Source organism: Pseudorasbora parva, chromosome 3 (genome assembly GCF_024679245.1).
Source record: "Pseudorasbora parva isolate DD20220531a chromosome 3, ASM2467924v1, whole genome shotgun sequence".
Taxonomy (NCBI): Eukaryota; Metazoa; Chordata; class Actinopteri; order Cypriniformes; family Gobionidae; genus Pseudorasbora; species Pseudorasbora parva.
This window is the reverse complement of record NC_090174.1, coordinates 13244511-13268092: the sequence shown is the minus strand read 5'-3', so window position 1 is coordinate 13268092 and position 23582 is coordinate 13244511. Positions and strand designations below refer to the sequence as shown.

Below are 23582 nucleotides of genomic sequence, written 5' to 3'. Positions count from 1 at the left end.
TTAAACTATTCTCTTTTAACGACGTCTTTAGTGCCTTTTATGGGTCTTGAGAGAGGAAATTACATTGTCAATGGAGGCCTTCCTGAGCCATCAGATTTCAACAGAAATATCTTCTTTTGTGTTCCGAAGATGACTTACGGAAGTCTTACAGGTGTCAAACGTGTAACATATGTCCACTGAAGGCGAGGTTGATGAACCCAAGTGCAGTCTTTATTTATCCAAACTTAAATCCAAAACTTGACTTGAACAGACTTGACTTTAACAGACTTGGCTTGACATTCAGTGGACTCACCAACAATGGTTACAACTTCAATATCAGACAAATACACTTGGCAACATGAGGGCTAAATACAGAAGGGCTAATGACAAGATAATGGACACCTGTGAATAATGATAAACCCATAGACCAATTACAACATGACACAGGAACACATGGCAGGAACACATGAGGGCATTAATTCGCAATAACAATAGAACACAAAACCAGGAAGGACAGAACATAAACTGAAAAACATGACACATGACCCATAACCCAAAACACCCTGTGACAGTCCCCCCTCTCTATGGGCGGCCCCAGACGGCCAAACATAATCAAAGCGGGAGCGGGCTCGTGGGCGGGCCTGGACCCTCAGACATGGGTATGCGCGGCCATTGCAGATCAGGTGCCGTTGGCGGCCATAGCAGTAAAGGCAGTTCAAGGGGCCACGGGGGTGGGAGCGAGCTCATGACGTGGGCGGACCTGGACCCTCAGGCATGGGCATGGGCGGACCTGGACCCTCAGGCGTTGGCATGGGCGGCCATGGTGGATCAGGAGCCGTGGGTTGCCATGGCGATAATGGCTGTTCAAGGGGCCAAGGCAGCGGGAGTGGGCTCGTGGAGTGAGGCAGGAGCGGGCTTGTTGGCTGAGGCAGGAGCGGGCTCGTGGGCTTAGGCAGGAGCGGGCTCGTGGGCTTAGGCAGGAGCGGGATAAGTAATTAATAACAGAATTTTCATTTTTGGGTGAACTAACCCTTAAGGGATAGTTTGCCCAAAAATGAAAGTTCTGTCATTAATCACTTGACACAAACGTGTGATGCTGACAGTGCACTGTATTTACAACGTAAACTGTGTAGGAGACTGACACAATCTAGAACAAAATTGTTGAATAAAGTCATCATTTTTGCTTCCCAATGGGTGCTTTGTAAATCCATGAGGGACACTAATCAGGCAACATTGGAACTGTGTTGGTACTGTATGACATCACAGTTCTAAAATGTGACATCACTGGAGGTTAAAAAACTGCAACTCCTTTAAAGGGGGGGTGAACTAATGTAACGTTACATAGAACAACAATGGAGTCCTTTAGCGCATTTGAATGAAGAAGCACGCTTTGTGTGAACGTCCCCTAGGTTTATGTTTGGGTGGTTTTACAATAAGCAAACTGACACCTATAGTGGTCAACTAAACAAATGTATTTAAACTCACACCATAGATCGCATGCTCCATTGATAAATTAACTCAAATTATACACGATCGTGTTGTTTACTGATGTTTACTTACGTGACGATAGCCAACAACATAGACATTTGAAGCAGTTTTACTCACTGCCTGCTTCTAAAGCACGACCGCAAACCTTTATCGTCACCGCTCCATCAAAAACACACTTCTTTGGTAACTGTTGATTTCCTGAAGTCCTGACAGCAGTGACCGTGGAGATCCACTTTTGCGACGCGACTGTAGCGTGATGTTGTGCCGCTTCCCGTCATTTCTGCGTTTAAATCGGTTCAAATGCAGCGCTGCCTTCCTGGAATGCTGTGCTGAAGCGTTGAAGTCGCTTGATATCACCCATAGGAATAAAGTGGAGCGCGGCGTGACAGAAGTGTTGCACGGACGACTGGATCTGCACCTGAGAGCATTTGCTGTTGCCGTGCATTTGCTCTTTCGCTTTAGTCACGCATGCACGCACCCTTCCGGGAGAAGAGCCCGTACGGCCCATGCAAGGACCTTCCGCTCTATTGAAGTCAAGCCGAGCCATACTCGAAAAAAACTCTCAGAAACTTGTGAGAAACCGGAAGGAGTATTTTTGAAACAGAAATACTCCATCAAATGTCCAATTTAGTTTTTGAAACTTTGTCTATGTTTAGGATGGGAATCCAAGTGTTTAACAGTGTAAAAAGTCCATCTTACTAGTTTTATGAAGCGACTATGAATAGTAGCGACTATGAAAACTATGAATCGTTTTTGTGTGCAAAAAAAAAACGAAATAACTTCTGTAGTGTTGGGCCGATTTCAAAACAAAACTTCAAACCGCTATGAATCATCGTATTGATTCATGTTTCATATCATGTTTCAAACCGCAAAACTGAGCTAAAAAGCTTAGTATGCATTCAGTATTCTATTAATTCATTGTCCAAGCTCCAGTCTGCACTGAGTCTGACTGAAGTGTGAACCCCCTCCAAGCTCCAAATCGAATTGAGTTTGACTGGAGTGTGAACCCCCTCCAAGCTCCAATCTGTACTGAGTCTGACTGGAGTGTGAACCCCCTCCAAGCTCCAATCTGTACTGAGTTCGACTGAAGTGTGAACCCCCTCCAAGCTCCAATCTGTACTGAGTCTGACTGGAGTGTGAAACCCCTCCAAGCTCCAGTCTGCACTGAGTCTGGCTGGAGTGTGGACCCCCTCCAAGCTCCAATTCGAATTGAGTTCGACTGGAGTGTGAATCCCCTCCAAGCTCCAATCTGTACTGAGTCTGACTAAAGTGTGAACCCCCTCCAAGCTCCAATCTGTACTGAGTCTGACTGAAGTGTGAACCCCCTCCAAGCTCCAATCTGTACTGAGTCTGACTGAAGTGTGAACCCCTTCCAAGCTCCAATCTGTACTGAGTCTGACTGAAGTGTGAACCCCCTCCAAGCTCCAATCTGTACTGAGTCTGACTGAAGTGTGAACCCCCTCCAAGTTCCAATCTGTACTGAGTCTGACTGAAGTGTGAACCCCCTCCAAGCTCCAATCCATATTGAGTCTGACTGGAGTGTAAACCCCTTCCAAGCTCCAATCCGTATTGAGTCCTACTGGAGTGGGAACCCCCTTCAACCTCCAGTCTGTACTGAGTCCAACTGGAATGAATGAGAAAATGTTGTTAAATATAGTTTTAGATGGGGCATGTCACTCTGTAGGATGTCACTGCGTTGACATTTTATGTCAAATAACAGAGTCATTTCTTATCTTCATCCTTTTGATATCTGTTGTCAACTGTTTAGAGCAATTGGCCTCTTTCAACTGTCAGATGGACCAAATATAATCTACATGTTTTTATATTTATACTAGGAATTTATACAAACCTTTACATCTCTGTTCAGGATTAATGACCAGAATGATATGACCTCTACACCTGTTAATTGTAGTTTTTACACAATTTCCTCTTATTTGTTTTGCTGATCAGTTGGCAATGAAAATGACCAAAGTAAGATCATTTGGAATACATCAGCATTGTAAGTAAGTAAACTGTGCTTTCTGTTTTATTACCTCAGACATCATTTTCAATATTTGGAAAACCATCTCCATCTAACTCGTCTAACTAGCTAAGGTCACGTTAACCGAAAATGTGAAAGCGGTCTGTTATTTTGACAGATTACACTGAGTGATCTGATTGTAACTTGTAACTGCAATTCTCACCCCTGTCCATTTGGTGGCGAGGGCGCTCTTGCTGAGATACATGACGGATGGTGTGTTCGAAATCACCTCCATACCCTCATTCACTAGTCCCTACATTACTCCAGTAATATAGTCCACTTGAAGGAGTGAACGAAAAGGAGTGAGCGAATTCAGACACTGGGTGTGCTGGAAAGGCCGCTTTTGCATAGTTTGTGCTTTTTGTTTAATAATAAGGCTTATTTGAAACTTTGCAGACTGGCAGCTCAATTAGTAATGAAAATATTTATTTTGAACTGTGCCATGGAAACTAGGATGTATAGGCCCTAATGTTCCACAGATAATTCAGATGCTTGTCTGGAAGGATCTGACCTGACTGCACCCAGATCCCTAGTACATCATGGTTTTGGAGCAACCTGTTCCCTGTGAGCGCCGTTGAGGCAGATTCAATAAGAAGTTAGCCCAGGCCCCAGGCTGTCATGTGGCAAGTAATACAAGCAAGCAACTTACATGAGCTGCCAACATGGAGTGCTCCACCGAGACATCACAAAGGAAAAGCTTTTAATCAACCAGGACGCCCAAGTTAAACTGATTGACCTCCTTCAAAGCTTAGCAAATACTACATTCATGGATATACTGAAGCCATAGAATAGGATTCATTCAAATAGCAAAATCTCTTTCTTTCTTCAGCACATGTACTGCCCACCCGAATTTAAATCAAATGGCCAATACCACAGGGAGCCAATGGCAGTATATTCATTGGGGGTGCTTTAGTCTTGCAAGTATTTGGGAAATTTACTTCCAAGACTTGAATATGATCAGTCTGAACCTTTGGTCCATAGTTAGCTTGTCACAATGTGAGATCTTAATTACAACAAAGAAGCCCAATTGTTATTCTAAATCATACAAAAGAGAATTAGTTAATAAAACATGGCAGGGTAGATAATGCAGCATTTGTTCAAATTTCTAACCTCCAGCTGCATCTTACAGTTTACAAAAGAGAATGTCTGTCCTATTTTTCTGCACAGACTGCTGCCAATATATCTGCCCTTGCCTGCAGCGTAAGCCAACTCAGCATCTTGATTTTGATAATCCATGACTGGTTTAAGGTACTGGACAAAAAATATTTCACCAGTTATATTACCCAGTTTTTTCATGTAATTATATTGCATGTGTTTGGCACATATGATACAAAATAAAATAAAATAAAATAATGTTATCATATGTCCTCTGATCTTAATTCAATGTGTCTAAATGGGAGGAAGTTGCCAAGTCAAAATATGTCTAAGTAATAAACCAGATTTTTGCTTTTGTTTCACGGACGTAAGGAAAATTGAAAAATAGTTTTCATGCTCTCTGTCACAGCCTATGGAGGATGAGAAATTACTTAAGTATAAATAAATAAATTAATAAAAACTTAAATTCAGAATTAAATGAATAAATGTAGAAATACATAAATGAATAAATAAATATATGATATATATATATATATATATATATATATATATATATATATATATATATATATATATATATATATATATATATATATATATAAATGAATGAATAAATAATTAAATGCTGAAATAAATACATAAATGCAGATATCCATAAATCAATTAATCATTTTAATTGTGCTATTTTTGTATCAATTCTGTTATACTTATTTTATAAATGTTCTACATTTATTTATGTATTTTTGCATTAATTTATTTATGTGTACGTATGTTAAAGGGTTAGTTCACCCAAAAATGAAATTTATGTCATTCCACACACCTTAGAACACAGTTTAAGATATTTTATATTTAGTCCGAATCCGATCCAAAATATAAATCAATTATCTGATTCATAACCATTTGAATCTTTATTTGAGGTTTGAAAGCAAATGCGGAAGAGAAGAAAATGCTGAATAAAGTCGTAGTTTTTGCTATTTTTGGACCAAAATGTATTTTTGATGCTTGAAGAGATTCTAATTAACTAACTGATGTCACATATGGACTACTTTGATGATGTTTTTATTACCTTTCTAGACATGGACAGATTTGGTTGACCTTTCTGCATGCAACAAATAATTCAGACATTCATGGTTTACAAGGATGTCTGGAATAGGTGAATAAGATGTTCCAAAAGGACATCCTATTCCAACTGTCTTCCCTTAGTCCGTTCGCTGTCGGACTAAATATAAAATATCTTAAACTGTGTTCCGAGGATGAACGGAGGTCTTACGGGTGTGGAACGACATTAGAGTGAGTCATTAATGACATCAATTTCATTTTTGGGTGAACTAACCTTTTAACGTCCTAACCTACTCAATGTAGGATTGGTTAAACAGGATTTTTACCGTCGTTAGGGCTGTGATACTAGTTTTGTTTATATATATATATATTTGTATGATTTACCATAGTTTACCATGATTATAACTTGATTTAACATAGTTTACCATGATATTCCATAGCTTACCAGGATTTACCACTTTCTAGTATAATTTACCATGATTTTAGCATGATTTACCATAGTTTACCATGATTTGCGTTTATGTTTCTAGTATGAATTACCATGCTTTACCACATTCTAGAATGATTTACCATGATTTAGTCAAAAAAGAAGGCTAACTATCTCATCTTCATTTCAAAGAAACGATTTCAAAGAAACATTGAGAGAGGTTAGGACCGCCTACCTACCTATACGTACACATAAATAATGCAGAAATGCAGAAATAAATGCCAAAATAAATAAATGAAGAAAAATTATATTTATAACACAAATGATTAAAAAATAGCACAATTAAAAAATTATACTTTTAACAAAAAATGTATTTGTGTATTCATTAAAGCTGCAGTCTGTAACTTTTTGCACTCTAGCGGTTAATAAACAGCAGCGTCTGTTACTGCATGCATCTTGCAGAAGAACATTGTAACCGGAATTATTTCTCTCTGTTTAATGTCTATGGCGAGTCACGCAGGGGCTGTGCTCCTCCACCAGTTCCTACCAGTCTGGCCTAAAATAGTCTGAATATAAACACTTATTATAAGTAAGTATTAATGTTTTTTATCCTCATTATATAATTTTTGTAAATCTCGAACACAAAAAAAAGTTACGGACAGCAGCTTTAATTTATGCATATCTTTATTTTATAATTATTTATTAATTTATGCATTTCTTTATTTATTCATTCAAGTAGTGCTATATTTATTTCTTCATATATTTATTTCTTCATTTATGTATTTATGTATTTCTACATTTATTTATTTATTTATTTATTTATTTATACTTAATTTCTCATCCTCTATAACAGCCTATTTATTTATTTATTTATTTAATTCTGTATTCAGTTCAGTATTTATTTATTTATTCATTCATTCATTCATTCATTCATTCATTCATTCATTCATTCATTCATTCATTCATTCATTCATTCATTCATTCATTCATTCATTCACACTTAAGTAATTTCTCATCCTCCATAACATCCTACCCACCCAGTTCCTTGTCATGGATTTAGCCAAAGTCAGAACTGAGATTGGCTGGGTCAGGTTTACCAGAGATAACAGCTCCCTGTCTCAGTATTTTGATACAGTGCCCTTATTTTGTTCATACACTGTATTTTTATATTTTATTAGCTATGTCTGTGTGTATTAATAATAAATAAATAATTTGTGTTGTGATGTGAAAAATCTAAAAATTGAATGTCTGTTTTCTTGTTTAATATTCCTTCTATGCAGAAGCACTAAAAAGTAGTCCTCTAATGTGACAATTTATCTGAAACAAAACTGCATTCAGAGAATTTTTGACAAAATAATCTTATTGACTAATTGTAATATTAAGATTATTTGTCCTAATTATATTACAATAACAACAGTAGCTAGTCTGTTAAATGATGCATACAGGTCCTTCTAAAACAATTAGCACATTGTGATAAAGTTCATTATTTTCCATAATGTAATGATAAAAATTAAACTTTCATATATTTTAGATTCAGTGCACTCCAACTGAAATATTTCAGGTCTTTTATTGTTTTAATACTGATGATTTTGGCATACAGCTCATGAAAACCCAAAATTCCTATCTCAAAAAATTAGCATATCATGAAAAGGTTCTTTAAACGAGCTATTAACCTAATCATCTGAATCAACTAATTAACTCTAAACACCTGCAAAAGATTCCTGATTCTTTTAAAAACTCCCAGCCTGGTTCATTACTCAAAACCGCAATCATGGGTAAGACTGCTGACCAGAAGGCCATCATTGAGAAATTTGAGAGACGCAAGACCCAACACTCTGGATGAGCTTAAGGCCGCTATCGAAGCATCCTGGGCCTCCATAACACCTCAGCAGTGCCACAGGCTGATCGCCTCCATGCCACGCCGCATTGAAGCAGTCATTTCTGCAAAAGGATTCCCGACCAAGTATTGAGTGCATAACTGAACATAATTATTTGAAGGTTGACTTTTTTTGTATTAAAAACACTTTTCTTTTATTGGCCGGATGAAATATGCTAATTTTATGAGAATTTGGGGTTTTCATGAGCTGTATGCCAAAATCATCAGTATTAAAACAATAAAAGACCTGAAATATTTCAGTTGGTGTACAATGAATCTAAAATATATGAAAGTTTAATTTTTATCATTACATTATGTAAAATAATGAACTTTATCACAATATGCAAATCTTTTGAGAAGGACCGTTTTTTTAAACAAAATGCATAGATTTGATTTATTTACATTTTTCCCCTGCCTGTTTGTTTTTACTTTCCATACAGCCAAGTGTGTTTAAATTTAAAGCTGCAGTCCGTAACTTTTTAATAAACAGAACGGCATGTGTCTTGCAGAAAAATATTGCAGCCGGAGCTACTTCTCTCTGTTTATATCTATGGTGAGTCACGCAGGGGCTGTTCTCCGCCGCAACGGTTCCAACCAGTCTGGCCTGAAATAGTCCCAATATAATCACTTATTATAAGTGTACCATAATTATCAATGGTAAAACAAAAACACGGTTTGGAAAATGGATTCATGTTATACATTCTCATTATATCATTTTTGTAAATATTGAACACAAAAAAAGTTACGGACAGCAGTTTTAATGACTCACCCATAAGCACCAGGCTGTTTGGTAGCACCATTATCAAAAATCATATGGGAGCATAAGCAATTGCAATATAATATTACGCAATATAATTCCATTGTACCAAAATGGACCAGGCTTTCCCCCCCTAAGGAATACTGTAGTGTTTATTACTTTGCAGTGCACTTCATTAGTTTGCCCTTGTAACCTTGAATCAAAATAACTTCCCCTTCCACTTACAGCAACATCTCTTACTGCTTACTGGCGTGAGGAAATAAAGCTCTGTCTGACCTGTTAAAGCTCTGCTGCTTTTAATTGTTTTTGTAAATATGTGCTAGACAGATGTCTGATCATTGGGCTTTGTCTTGTGCTCGAGTCCCTTCTTGTCCTTTCTCCAGCAATGCGGCTCTGCTGTTACTATCAAAGGTGGACAGTAACTAAGTATATTTACTTGAGTACTGTACTTATGTACACTTTTTGAGTACCTGTACTTTACTTAAGTATTATTTGTTTCGTGGTACTTTTACTTTAACTTCACTACATTTGAAAGACAAAAATGTACTTTTTACTCTACTACATTTCTATCAAGGTCCTTTCAGAAGTTGAAAGTCGTTTCTGTAGCAGCTTTGAAAGTCAGTGGATGATTTTTTCCTCCTTTAAAAGGTTGTTTTTGTTGTTGCAGACAGTATATACACTGAAAAAAATTTGGAGTGACATTTACTTAAAAAAAGCTAGGAAACTTTTTCCACACAGAAAGTGCTTGTAATCTTTACTCGGGCTATTCTAAGTAATATTTACTTACTAGAACCACTTATTTTTTATGTAAAATACACAAGTAAATTGCACTGGCAATACTCATCTATAGATTGTTACTTTCACTCAGATTACCATTGCATCCAATTACAAACCCAAGTGAATATTGCTGATATTTCTTAGTTTTGCATGATGCTCCCAGAATGCATTGTGGCATGAAGCATGTCACCATTGTTGAGATTCTTTGGCTGAATCTTGATATCTGTGTGTGAGAAAAGCTTTCAGGAGTTCAAAGTGCTTAGTGTACAGTCTGTTATAAAATATATTCAACTTTTCTGGTTAAAACTGTGCTGGATCTTTTCTAGAATAAAACAAGGTTAATAGTATATTGCTCATATTCACGTATAGGATTGGTGAATTAAGCCACTACACAATGATCATATTCTGATCATCAAGCGGCCAAAAGCATCTGATCATGTTTTCTCTGCTTCTCTTGCCATAGCAAACTCAGCAGTGAGAGAAACACTAACACTAAAAAGTCGCCAAACTGCCCAACTAAAGAAAACACTAATCGCCATAATGGTGACATAAAAAAACTCTATTAATTCTCAATAAGAACTTATGTAGCGTTGGCTACCGTTATTGTGATTAAAACTCACGTTCAGTGAAAAGTTAAAACTTATTGAGAATAAGTCAGCCAAATAAAAGCAACATCCCAAAATGACCGTCTCTGCCACCACTGAAGTTGGATCTTTGCGAAAAATCTGTGCGCATTTTCAAATGCACTTTGCTTTTCAGAATAAAATTTACTTAATATTTTAGGTGAATGTGCTGTGACTATAAAACATTAAATATTATTTGTAAATATATGATAAAATTTACTCTTTTTTCTCAGTTAAGTTATTACATGAATAGACTGTGTACATTTTACTTAAGATATATAGTTCCAACTTAAACTTGATTTTACAATGTAATAATTACACGAATTAATGTAATAGATTTTACCATACCACAAAGTCATTTTTTTCAGTGTAAGTAATCTCCCTTAGAGTAATGTAAAGTTTCCCAACTTTTTTTGAACACTTATCAGTTCATAGCAAAATCGAAGAAGATAGTTTCTTGGCACAGTGTGTGCACCCATAGCCATACTTTGACAGTATGTTTAAGTTTTTTTTTTTTTTTAATCTAGATTTGTTTAGTTGGCATAAACTTGATGCATGTCTTATAAAATGATACAAATGTAAACTTCTTGAAGAAAGAGAAGAGTAAATTTGGGAGAATATCGGATGTGTGTCAGTGTATTGGATCTGTGCATTCAGCTTTAAAGGGGCAGCAGCTTTATAAAGAGCTTTGTAACTTTTATACAAGTATTGAAATGAGTTTAAGGTGGTTGTATACTAGCATATCTTATGACGCATCACTGGCTGGCTTAAACCATGGTGGCATAGTGTGCATTTAAACATCAATGCAACAATAATTAAACAATGTGTTAACATAAAAAAGAAAATGTACTTTTGATACTTAAGTAATTAAAAAAAAAAACAATATTTCTGTGCTTTTACTTATAAGTAAAACTCATTTTTAAGAACTTTCACTTGTAACAGAGTAATATTTGACCAGTAGTACTTTTACTTTTACTCAAGTAATAGAGTGGTGTACTTTGTCCACCTCTGGTTACTGTTGTGTAGGTTACTGTAGTAACTATTATGCATTTTGAGTTTTTAAGAGCAAAAACACACTCTCTGTGATCATCCCCTGTCACTCAGAAGTAAAATAAAAAATAAAAAGTCAAACTGTACAGATAGTAAAACAGTGTGATCAGCACATTTGAGTACTTACCTGAAAATCTGTTCGTTTTGCAGTAATTTACCAGTTTAATGTGTGAAAGGGTCTAATTGTCACAGTCATGTTCTGTTTTATGGTCATTTAAGACTTGGGTATGCTGCGTGAAATATGAGTGAAATATAATGTGGATAATACTGAATAAATATACTTCAGTCAGGTTAAATACTGAAATTGATCACTCAAACCCCTTTATCCAAACCTCTCTACTTAACCGTCGGACTCACACATTCATCACAACAATGTATAAAAGGTTCCATTATACACTATCGTAGGCGTAGGCGTAGGCGGTAAAAATAGGCTAATGTCATAACCATAGCTCTCTGTCGCACCATAGAGCAATTACCATATAGACCTGTATAGGTAGGAAGTGGAGCTCACAGGCACATACTAGTGTTAAATTTTAAAATAAATAAACACTATACAAAATGACAAAATTATTAATCAGAATACTTAAAAAGTAAGTAAAAAGAAAGTTGATCCTGCTCACGCTCTCCATTTCTGCAAGATTCAGTGATTCAGATTTTACTTTGCACAACTACTAGAAGACTTACAACTGTCACACGTCACATCTACGTCATCAAGCTCAGTCTGAGGCTGCACAGTACGCTTAGCCATCAGGAAGTGAGGGCTTCTAACTGACTTTACATTTCCCCAGAGAAGTCTATGGGGTCGCTGTGTCCATTTCTTTTACTGTCTATGGCTACATGTTGATTTTCATTTATACTTTTTGTCCGCGGCAACATGCAGTTACAGATGCAGAGGGAGCATTTGTACCTCTGAGGGAGAGGTTCTGGCAGATCAATTATACAGTGCTTGCAGTCCATGTAGAATTGACCCGTAAAATTTCTGGAGAGGTGCACGTCAAGGTACGTCATACACTATGCGTGCAACAGATAGCCTATGATGTAGGTACGACGCACTCGACGCAGAAATATAAATTGGGCTTTAGAGTGTGCATCAATCTGCATTTTAGATTCTAAAAGGAAATAGTAGACCATACGGGTATCATTGGAATTTTCTTTACAACATACTACGAGTTGGGACACACTAATTCTAATTTAGAATACTATGGATATGCAGTGTATAATACAGGAAACATTCCTTTTTAATTATTCCTTTTGATTAAATTGTTTAATTAAGGGTTATATATGCTAGTTCTATATACCAGAAAGACTCATTTTTACAGTATTTACATTTGAATGGTATTTACAAACCCTATTCTAAAAAAGTTGGGACACTGTATAAGCTGTAAAAGTTTCAAATTTCATTATTTTATTTAGAATACAACATTGATGGCATATCAAATGTTTAAACTGAGAAAATGTATAATTTTAAGAGGAAAATAAGTTGATTTTAAATTTCATGGCATCAACATCTCAAAAAAGTTGGGGCAAGGCCATGTTTACCACTGTGTGGCATCCCCTCTTCCCCTCTTATAACAGTCTGCAAACGTCTGGGGAACTGAGGAGACAAGTTGCTTAAGTTTAGGAATAGGAATGTTGTCCCATTCTTGTCTAATACAGGCTTCTAGTTGCTCAACTGTCTTATGTCTTCTTTGTTGCATCTTCCACTTTATGCTGCGCCAAATGTTTTCTATGGGTGAAAGATCTGGCCATTTCAGTCCCCGGATCCTTCTTCTACGCAGCCATGATGTTGTAATTGATGCAGTATGTGGTCTGGCATTTTCATGTTGGAAAATGCAAGGTCTTCCCTGAAAGAGACGACGTTTGGATGAGAGCATTATGTTGTTCTAGAACTTGGATATACCTTTCAGCATTGATGGTGCCTTTCCAGATGTGTAAGCTGCCCATACCACACACACTCATGCAACCCCATACCATCAGAGATGCAGGCTTTTGAACTGAGCACTGCGTCTTCTTTAGTCCAGATGACAGTTTTCAAAAAAGAACTTCAAATTTGATTCGCCTGACCAGAACAGTTTCCAATTTGCCACAGTCCATTTTAAATGAGCCTAGGCCCAGAGAAAATACGTGTGCTTCTGGATCATGTTTAGATATGGGGACCCTCCTGATAACTAAAATTGTCACACCGATGGCCGAAGTATATTTTGGCTTCAGTTTGTTTCACCTTGTTTTCCTATTTCTTTTGTTCCCCATAATCCCACTTTTAATGTGTTTCCGTAGCAAACTATTCTGTTCGTATATATCTATTGTGTCTATGTATTTAAACCCTCTCTTCAGTTTAGTTCTTTGTCTGGTGTCTTCAATGAAAAGGTTGGTTTGTGTTACTCCTCTATAGTGTTTCTGTGCATTATGAGTGTTTTGTTTAGTTTATGTAGTTTAATAAAGGCTGCTGTTAGTTTAAAATGATTCTCTAATCACTTACTATTGAATCCCCTGGAGTAGACACATGCTACAAGCATGTTTTCGGGAGGCGCTGGATGACTATTTGTACGTCTTCCTCTTTCAGGGAGGGACAGCACGATGTAAGCTCAGTACATCAGCTATTTTCTGACTGAATGGTTTTGATTTCATTGTGGAGCAGATGGATGAGGACCAAGCCAGAGATGTTCCAAGTCCTCCCTGATTGCATTTGTCTATGCCAGTCCTTCCCAGGTCAGTGCCCAGAACCCATTCAGCCTCTTGCCATGACCGCAATGGACCATCAGCCAGAGCACTCCGCCACAGACTCAGAGTAAAGAGCATCTGCCAGAGGCCAATTTCGTCCTGGAGCCCGAGCCCATTGCAGAGGCTGACCAGGTGCATGAGCTGGCATCACTGTCCGTCACTGAGGCATATTAGTAGAGTTCAAGGCTATGGATTGGAGCCCGGCTCAGCTGTCGTCAGTTCCACATTGTTCTGTGGATCCCTCAGCTCCACTCCGAACCTCCAAGCCACAGACTCTATCTTGGCCCTCTGACCCATCGGCTTCATCTTGGCTCCACTGTGGTCCTTCGTTCCTCAGGCTTTGCCAGGCTGCCTCATCCCTCTGGCTCCACCTTGGTCACTCGTCGCTTTTGCTCCGCTTCTGAATTCCAGACTCCAGCCTTGCCTTGACCTTCCACCTCACTGGTTCTGCCTTCCAGGAGGAGGATATACTGTCATGGTCATGCTCTGTTTTATGGACCGGGTTCCTTTGTTCCCGCTTTTCATTTGTTTCCATAGCACCCCATTGTGTTCATCTGTGTCTAGTTTAGCTCCATTGTTTGGTTTGTTTAGTGTCTTCAAGGTTAAGGTTGGTTTTTGTTACTCCTGTGTAGTTCTTCTGAGCCTTCTGCTGCAAAAGGATCCTCTATCCACTTTATTGTGGAACCAACTCATGACAAGTGTCAAACATTTGTTTGGATCAATTGGATGAATCCCCACCCCCACTTTGTTTCAGTTTTTGCCAGACAATTTCAGACCAGTTCTTCACAGTGAAATCTACAAACGAAAGAAAGCAGCTGTTTTGTGTTCAATTTTACTCTAATCAAGCTGAATAATGCATGAAACTTTTGTACATTCAGTAAAGTAAGAAGTTATATTATGCCTAACATGTAAATGACAATACCCCAGAAAGCAAAGTACATCTAAATATTAACAAACTTTAAACATTCATCTGGTCCAATACTGCATTCATCTCTGACACAATAAAATCAGACAAGTCAAGAAGAGAATTTTAATTCAAGTCTGTACATGATCAATAGGAGCTGCAGTTTCTTCTTCTTATTATCTTCTTTCCAGAGTGATAAAAGGCTTGTTGAGAACCACAGAGAGAGGATGAGAAGTTCACACACAGTTGATGTGCGTGTATGTGCACAGAACGAGCGGATCACTGGGCGTCTGGCACACACTCTTTCCCAGATCTGGGCTCCAGTTCAACTCACTACTCATTCTGTAAACCACCGACACAAAATAAAAACCACCAAACCCAGAAAAGAGGCATTTTCCACAGCCAGGACTGGAGAAGGATACCCTGAACCATTTCAGAAAAAATACCCTCTGAAGACATCAAGGTTTTTGGCTTTTCTTTTAAAAATTGCAGCTAGTACACTAACATAAAAATAACAAAAGATACAGCACTTTCTTTGTTTTACATGGCACCAAGACAATACCATGTTTTTAGGCACATACTATGGTTTCTCAGTGTGTGGGGTACAATGTAAATACCATTAACAGTAATTATTGTAGTTAGACAATATATATTACTTTGTAAAATATATTTAAAAAAAAAAAATATATATATATATATATACATTACCGTTAAAAAGTTTGGGATCCGAAAGATTTTGTTGTTGTAAGACATTAATACTTTAATTCAGTAAAGATGCACTAAACTGAGCACTTTTTATTCATCAAAAAAATCCTGAAAAAGATGTTTTCACTGTTGATGATAATGATAAGACACGTTTGTTGGCCAATTCATATTAGAATGACTTCAGAAGGGTCATGTGACACTGAAGGCCTTGGGTAATGATGCTGAAAATTCAGACTTGACATCACAGGATAAAAATACATAATGCATACACAAAATATTACAGTATTTTTGATCAAATAAATTCACTGATGGTGAGCATAAGAGACTTCTTTCATAAAATGTTTAATCTTGCAGACCCCAAACTTTTATTTCATTTACTTTTGTTTAATTGCATTATGTATAATTGTACCAGCCATTGCCCACTCTGCTCTCTATTTATTATTATTATTACATTGGCCATTGAAAAACATATATGACCATTTAACGTCTCAGTTCTATGGTGTGTATGTACCACAATATTATCATCTAATACCATCACTGTGTCATACTACCTTTAATCTCTTTCAATTTAAATATGTGCCAAATTTGATCAGACAGGGCAAACATGGAGCTTCTCATCTGGACCTGAGAACCAGGACTGATATTGATCTGATTAAAGTTGTGAAAGATCAAGTGAGTATTGCATTCCCTTTGATTCAGCGAGTAATCCATCAGCTAGTCAGAACGCTAAGCTTTTCTAACCAAGTTTAGTCTTAAAGGGGTGGTTCCGTGTTTTTTTTCTAGGCTTGGCTGCGTTTATGGGGCGCAGTATAACATGTCTTAATACTTTTTTTTTAAAACTGCATATTTTTCTTCTATTTTACCTTTATTCCACACAGCTGTCTCCACTGTCGTTTGCTTCCTGCTTCTATGAAGCCCCTCCCTCCGAAAAACGCAATGGTCTTAGATTGGTTAGATGGCCAAATGTAGTTTCATGTATTTTTATTGGCTGAAGGGCCAAGCACAGGTTGTCCAGAAACGCCACGCCCCTTCCCATTACGGGCAGAAGTCACATCTGCGGTGACTAGCAAAGGTTTATGATGTCACCAACCCAGGAAAAATCTTGCTGTAGTACAAACCGGCCGTTTTTGTAGGCAATAAACTGCCATAACTTTAAAAGACACTATCTCCGTTTGCATTGAACTTTCAGCGTTGTAACTTTGCGGATATACTGTTTATGCTTAAGCAGCAACATTACACACTAACTAAAGTAAAAAAAAAAAAAAAAAAAATGAAATCGCATGCAACCACCCCTTTAAGATATTCAGAGGTACAGTAGTTTTTAGTGGGAGCTCTAAACTGGAAAAAGAGTCTAAATACAGGTCCTTCTAAAAAAATTTGCATATTGTGGTAAAAGTTCATTATTTTCCATAATGTAATGATAAAAATTAAACTTTCATATATTTTAGATTCATTGCACACCAACTGAAATATTTCAGGTCTTTTATTGTTTTAATACTGATGAATTTGGCATAAAGCTCATGAAAACCCAAAATCTCAAAAAATTATCATATTTCATCCGACCAATAAAAGAAAAGTGTTTTTAATACAAAAACAGTCAACCTTCAAATAATTATGTTCAGTTATGCACTCATAACTTGGTCGGGAATCCTTTTGCAGAAATGACTGCTTCAATGCGGCGTGGCATGGAGGCGATCAGCCTGTGGCACTGCTGAGGTGTTATGGAGACCCAGGATGCTTCGATAGCGGCCTTAAGCTCATCCAGAGTGTTGGGTCTTGCATCTCTCAACTTTCTCTTCACAATATCCCACAGATTCTCTATGGGGTTCAGGTCAGGAGTTTGCAGGCCAATCGGAATTATCGTAAATACGAATTTCCGAGGTAAACATTGCACATGAACGCCCTCTGATGTTGTGATTACCACTGGGACGTTCGGAAATAATTTTGATACCCAAGCTCCCGAGATGGGCGTGGCATAACCGTTAAAAATGGCGGATGGGAGACGAATTTCTGCTGTGGCAGGTGTTTTATTTATTTTTTTGTGCAACAGTTTCATTGTCTTGTCTTGTCGTTAAAGTAGTACATATTTACATAAATTAAGAATCATTTGAAGCATATTGTGTATTTTAAACACATTGAAAATCGCATAGTTGACCATCATTCCAGAAGTGAACAAGCTGACTAGATAGTAGGGTAAAAGTAAGGATCATGTAGGGCTGAAAACTATTGCCATTTTAGTCTTTAAGCAGCCTTATCTTGTCTACATTATGCCTTATTGTGACTGTGATTATAAACAATATGTTTTTGTGTGGTGCAGCTAGTGTTTGCCAGTGATTCTAAGATTTTCTGGGACTGGGAAATGACTGAAATGGTTATAGTGTTAAAATAAAATTTTCCCAAGATGCACAAAAGTATCAACCTGGCGTCCTCCATTCTTTCCGACAACAAAGCACCTGAACACAACAAGCTCGTAATCACGACTTCTGAAGTAGGATGTAGGAAACTTCCGATAGCACGTGAAGGCAGCATAATACCATGGTCAGTAAACCATTTACCAGTGGTTTTGGCACTGTGAGCAGGTGTCAGGTCATGTTGAAAAACGAAATCATCTCCATAAAGCTTTTCAGCAGATGGAAGCATGAAGTGCTCCAAAATCTCCTGATAGCTAGCTGCATTGACCCTGCCCTTGATAAAACACAGTGGACCAACACCAGCAGCTGACATGGCACCCCAGACCATCACTGACTGTGGGTACTTGACACTGGACTTCAGGCATTTTAGCATTTCCTTCTCCCCAGTCTTCCTCCAGACTCAGGCACCTTGATTTCCAAATGACATGCAAAATTTGCTTTCATCTTATGCTTTTCATCATACTTAAGACCACTGGGCAACAGTCCAGTTCTGTTTCTCTGTAGCCCAAAGTGGCCTGAACTGGGGAATGCGGCACCTGTAGCCCATTTCCTGCACACGCCTGTGCACGGTGGCTCTGGATGTTTCTACTCCAGACTCAGTCCACTGCTTCCGCAGGTCCCCCAAGGTCTGGAATCGGTCCTTCTCCACTATCTTCCTCAGGGTCCGGTCACCTCTTCTCGTTGTGCAGCGTTTTTTGCCACACTTTTTCCTTCCCACAGACTTCCCACTGAGGTTTCTTGATACAGCACTCTGGGAACAGCCTATTCGTTCAGAAATTCTTTCTGTGTCTTACCCTCTCGCTTGAGGGTGTCAGTGATGGCCTTCTGGACAGGGTCGGGTCGGCAGTCTTACCCATGATTGCGGTTTTGAGTAATGAACCAGGCTGGGAGTTTTTAAAAGCCTCAGGAATCTTTTGCAGGTGTTTAGAGTTAATTAGTTGATTCAGATGATTAGGTTAATAGCTCGTTTAGAGAACCTTTTCATGATATGCTAATTTTTTGAAATAGGAATTTTGGGTTTTCATGCCAAAATCATCAGTATTAAAACAATAAAAGACCTGAATATTTCAGTTGGTGTGCAATGAATCTTAATTTTATGGAAATTTATTTTTTATCATTACATTATGGAAAATAATGAACTTTTATCAAAATATGCTATTTTTTTTATAGAAGGACCTGTAATTGCAGAGAATTGCTAATGATCTATTCTAACACTTTTAGTGGGAAAAGGAATTGAAAATAATGATGGAAAGAGAGGAAGAGATGGAAAAGATAGCGCTGGAAAAAAGAAAGCAAGAAGACGAGGAGAAGATCACGAAGAAAGGCATCGAAAAGGTCAAAAAGAACACAAAACCTTACGAGTTACCACAAACCAATTTATGATTTTAGCTTTAGGTTTATAAAGTACTGAGAAATGGTGACAAACACATCCTTAAAAATTCAAACAAATAAAAGACTGAACGATTTTTATTTTTCTGTAACATTCCTTTGAAATGACTGACAGACAGACATTTGTTTGCTAAATTTGTAATTAGCCACACTGGTAAAAAGACTCAGATAGTCACCACACTTTTCAAGATTAAAAATAGAGGAATATTCGCACAGGGTCGGAAAGCATTAGCCTGCTTTCATTGTCCTGATTCACTACAGTCACAGACCAATTTGGTCTTAAAAGTGTGAATTAAGCAGCTAGTTGGAATACAGTGATCACAGCACATCTGACTGACCAACAGAGCGACACGACAGTGAAAAAGAAAAACATGCCAAATCATCTCAATTAACATAAGAAAAAAAAACACAGTAGCAAGTGACAAATGATCATTCTTCACACTCAAGAAAAGCGGCCAACTCTTACAGCCAGCCTGAAACAAAACACCTCAAAAAAAGACACCCAGAGTTTAAGACAGAAAATGGACTCCCTTCAAGAATAAACATCACAGAATGAAGGAAAATTTAAGCATTTAGGAACAGCCTTCCTCTCATATATCGTTATGTGTGGCAAATCTACATATCAGAAAGCGTTTCATAAACTTTGCCAGGAATCTCTTGGAGAATTACTGCCAGACAATTTCTGACGACAAGTAGTCTGTGATTTAAGGTATAAAAAAATAGATTATTGTTGCATAAGACAAAAACTTACATTTGCATAGTTTGATTGTAGAATAAATCTAGCTTTTTCCATTTATAAACTTCAACACAATCCCATGACATTTATAATCCGTTATAAGCATGGCACCATTTTATGATCCTTTCCAACTCAACTTTTGAGAGACTCTATATTCATATTGATATAAATATATGCATAATTATAATCATATAGCCTAATATATTAAATAAAACATTCTTCTATGATAATTATCATCTCTGGGAACAATAAAAATTTAATCTTCAATACACATTCTTTAGTACAAGACACCCACCAACCTTTGGTCAATTTATGTTGCTACTGAACCTATTTACAATCCTTCAGACCGAATAAAGAGACAAATTAAGAAAAAAAGCTGAACGATATACACTACCTATATATTTAGAAAAAAACAGATTATGACGACAATCACTTAAGATAGATAGACACTAGAATCTGAGGCTTCATCATCTCAATTTCAAGTCACATTAAATGAGCCATTTCAATGAATGTGGTAAACACACATATCCATTGCAGTCAATTGCAGCGCTAGAAATTATCAAGAGAATTGAAAGAAATCTTTAAAAGATAGTAAAATGAAAACTGTCTGCTGTTAGTGTCTTCTACATCGTAACAGAAAATGATTTAATTTTAACGTTTTATCACATCCATTAAGAAAGACACCAACTTGTGAGACTAAGGCACAATTCAGAGTAAAAACGTTGGGATGGTTAACAAAACCAACAAAAACAATTCAGGTAAGAATCCAATCTATATATTAGCTTCTGTTTGGGAATTGTGAGGATGAATTGAACAGGGCATAAACACTTTGATAAAACAGAAGCTTTCTCTTCATCCTGTAACAGAACCAAGAAAGAGTTTCTTGCACCATCCTCACTGTAGCAACTCACACACAGCACAGTGAATCACACACAAGACGCGTCATGTTATGGTAAAATAACCTGAGAGAGCTGGCTGGGAATTCTTGGAGATTTCATATTGCACTTTGCAGTGAAGCTTAAGGTTTACATTGACAATCATTTAACGAGTCCTCGACTGAAGGCAACAACCTTTGCGGCTCTCGAGTACATGAGCCGGTGTGACTGCAGCTCAGCTCCGCTCAGCTCAGCTGCAGGCGGTAAGTCCTGATTTCCATGGGTTTAAGGCTGATCTCCTGCGGGTCGGCTTCACTGTTGTATGTGTGCATCAGAGACAGCGAGACAGGAGTGATGCTTTTCACCTTCAGATCTGTCAGGAGCTTCTCTAAATTAATCTACACACACACAGAAAACAGTATGTTGATTAGAGCATTTCCAACAACATGTTCAAGCATGCATTGAGTCACGGCTGTAGACTTTGATTTTCACTTTGAAAAAAGAAAAAAAATGAGATGGTAAGCATATCTGACAGGTTTACAAGCTAAGCCTAAGTGGAAAGTAAACAACTTTAATTTACTTATGGTACTACATTTGTAAAAACCTCATTCTGTTATTTACATAAACATCATTGAGGGGAAGTTTATCTTTTTTAATGTTAAAACACTTTCTCCTGTCCTGTCTCGATATAAAATCTTTGGGTGTTTTCACACTTGGTCCTTTTCAGGGGTCTAAGTTTGTGTGGTTTTTGGACCATATATGAACACTCCAAACGATCTCAGACCCCTTTAATGCGAACCGAGCCGAGACCATCTCGGGAGGTGGTCTGGGGACGGTTTGCTAAAAACACGCAGTCTGAACACAAGCCGCTCTGGGCTCACTTGATTTTTTCTGTTCACGGATTGCAACGTAGTTTGGTTGTCAGATGCCTCCGTACAAATCAGCTGTTCTTCATGGCTGATTCTTCTGACAAATCTCTACAAATGATTAGTTCATAACATAGCCTACACCCGTTTTTTTATTGCAATTTCAACCGTTTATGAACTAAGACGCGGCTGCGTTCAAATATATAGAAATGCCAGTTCAATATGGTGTTACTAGTGCAAACACAAAGCCAGCTGTCACAGTGTGTGTACTAAATGGAATCTTTAGCATCTTATTGCATTACATTTAAGTTTCACATAAAGTAACACAAGTAGTAACATAATATAAGCAATATAAGAATCAGTGGAGTATGTCATACATTAAAAAATATATAGTTTATCATGTGATCATTCCATTTCTTACTTGAATGATGCTTTTAGGCCCATTTATACTTTACCTGGAAAATTAAAGGCAGTTTATTTAATTTGCATCTTTCTTTTATTATTTTATATTATTGTATTGTTTATGTTTTGTATTCTGATGTTCTCATTGCCTTCTGCAATAAAATAAACATGAATCAAGGAAAACAATTCAAAATAAGTGTTAGTTACAAAGGTGGTTGTGTTATATAGCTAGTGCAAGAATATGTAGTTTTGCAAGAATATATTTTTTGTGTAAAAAGATAACTTAATTCAACAGCATCTGTAGCAATGTCATTAAAAAAAAACTGCTTTACATTTTCCAGATAAAGTATAGATATGCCTAAAAGCAGCATTTAAGTAAGAAATCGAATATTCACATGAAAAAATAAAACTGCATATTCTTCACTGTATTACTCCACTGATTCTTTTATTAGGCTAGTAATGCAGATGTTTATATTCATTTAAGATAAAATCACCTGTTTATGTAAAACTTGTGTGTTTTTGTCGCTTTAAAATAAATGCAATAAGACGCTAAAGATTCTGTTTATTTTGCGCGCTGTGACAGCTGGCTTCATCTGTGTGCGCTCGTAACGCCATTTTAAACTGGCAAGGCGCGCCACCGCTTGTCAGTTCGGAAAGCGGTTGAAATTGCAATAAACAAGCGTATGTTGTGAACTAATAATTTGTAGAGATTTGTCAGAAGAATCAGCCGCGATGAACAGCCGATTTGTACGGAGGCATCTGATGACCAAACTACATTGGAATTCGTGAAGAGAAAAATCAAAGAAGCCCAGAGCGGTTTGTGTTCAGACTGCGTGTTTTTAGCGAACCGTACACAGACCACCTCCCGAGATGGTCTCGGCTCGGTTCGCTTTAAAAGGGTCTGAGATCGTTAGGAGTATTCATATATGGGCCAAAAATCGCACGAATCGTGCTTAGGCCCCTGAAAAGGACCAAGTGTGAAAACACCCAAAGCTAGCCATTCATATGTTGATCTAAATTTAAAGACTTTATATATAGGAAGATGATGCACTCCGATTACTTATGAATGGTGCAATGCCTAATATGGCAAATTAGCCCCGCCTTCAACATGAAAGAGCCAATCGTTGATTAGTAAAGTCATTGCGTCACTGCAGCTGCCGTTAGAAGCTCCGGAGGTTATACAAACAGGTAGTGTTCTGAGATGCGCATTTAGGATTGCACATGCACATTAGCTTTGTCCAGGCTGAAAAAGTTTTTTGCCGAGGTGGACAAAAGTAAAGGAATTTTTACTTTCTCCTCAAGTATATGTACTTTATCAGTGTTCTTCTTTGGAAAACTTTTACTTCACATCATTCCAAAACATAATATTGTACTTTTTACTGGTATCAATGCTGATGCGTTCGCTTGCACTCTGTGCTCCTG

At 37.4% G+C, this 23582-nt stretch overlaps 2 protein-coding genes across 2 annotated transcripts in view; one reads left to right on the top strand and one right to left on the bottom strand.

Moving 5' to 3' along the window:
- The window catches only part of tmem232 (transmembrane protein 232), a 34724-nt gene extending 15367 nt beyond the window's left edge, over positions 1-19357 (top strand). Inside the window, exons 11-13 of the mRNA XM_067437846.1 lie at positions 14968-15239; positions 16075-16153; positions 19114-19357. Of these exons, the coding sequence (XP_067293947.1) occupies positions 14968-15239; positions 16075-16153; positions 19114-19275 (513 nt within the window). The 3' untranslated portion in view covers positions 19276-19357. The remainder of the gene's footprint in view (positions 1-14967; positions 15240-16074; positions 16154-19113) is intronic.
- man2a1 (mannosidase, alpha, class 2A, member 1) overlaps positions 19342-23582 on the bottom strand; it is a 129371-nt gene continuing 125130 nt past the window's right edge. The window contains exon 22 of the mRNA XM_067437845.1: positions 19342-21290. Within this exon, the coding sequence (XP_067293946.1) occupies positions 21138-21290 (153 nt within the window). The 3' untranslated portion in view covers positions 19342-21137. The remainder of the gene's footprint in view (positions 21291-23582) is intronic.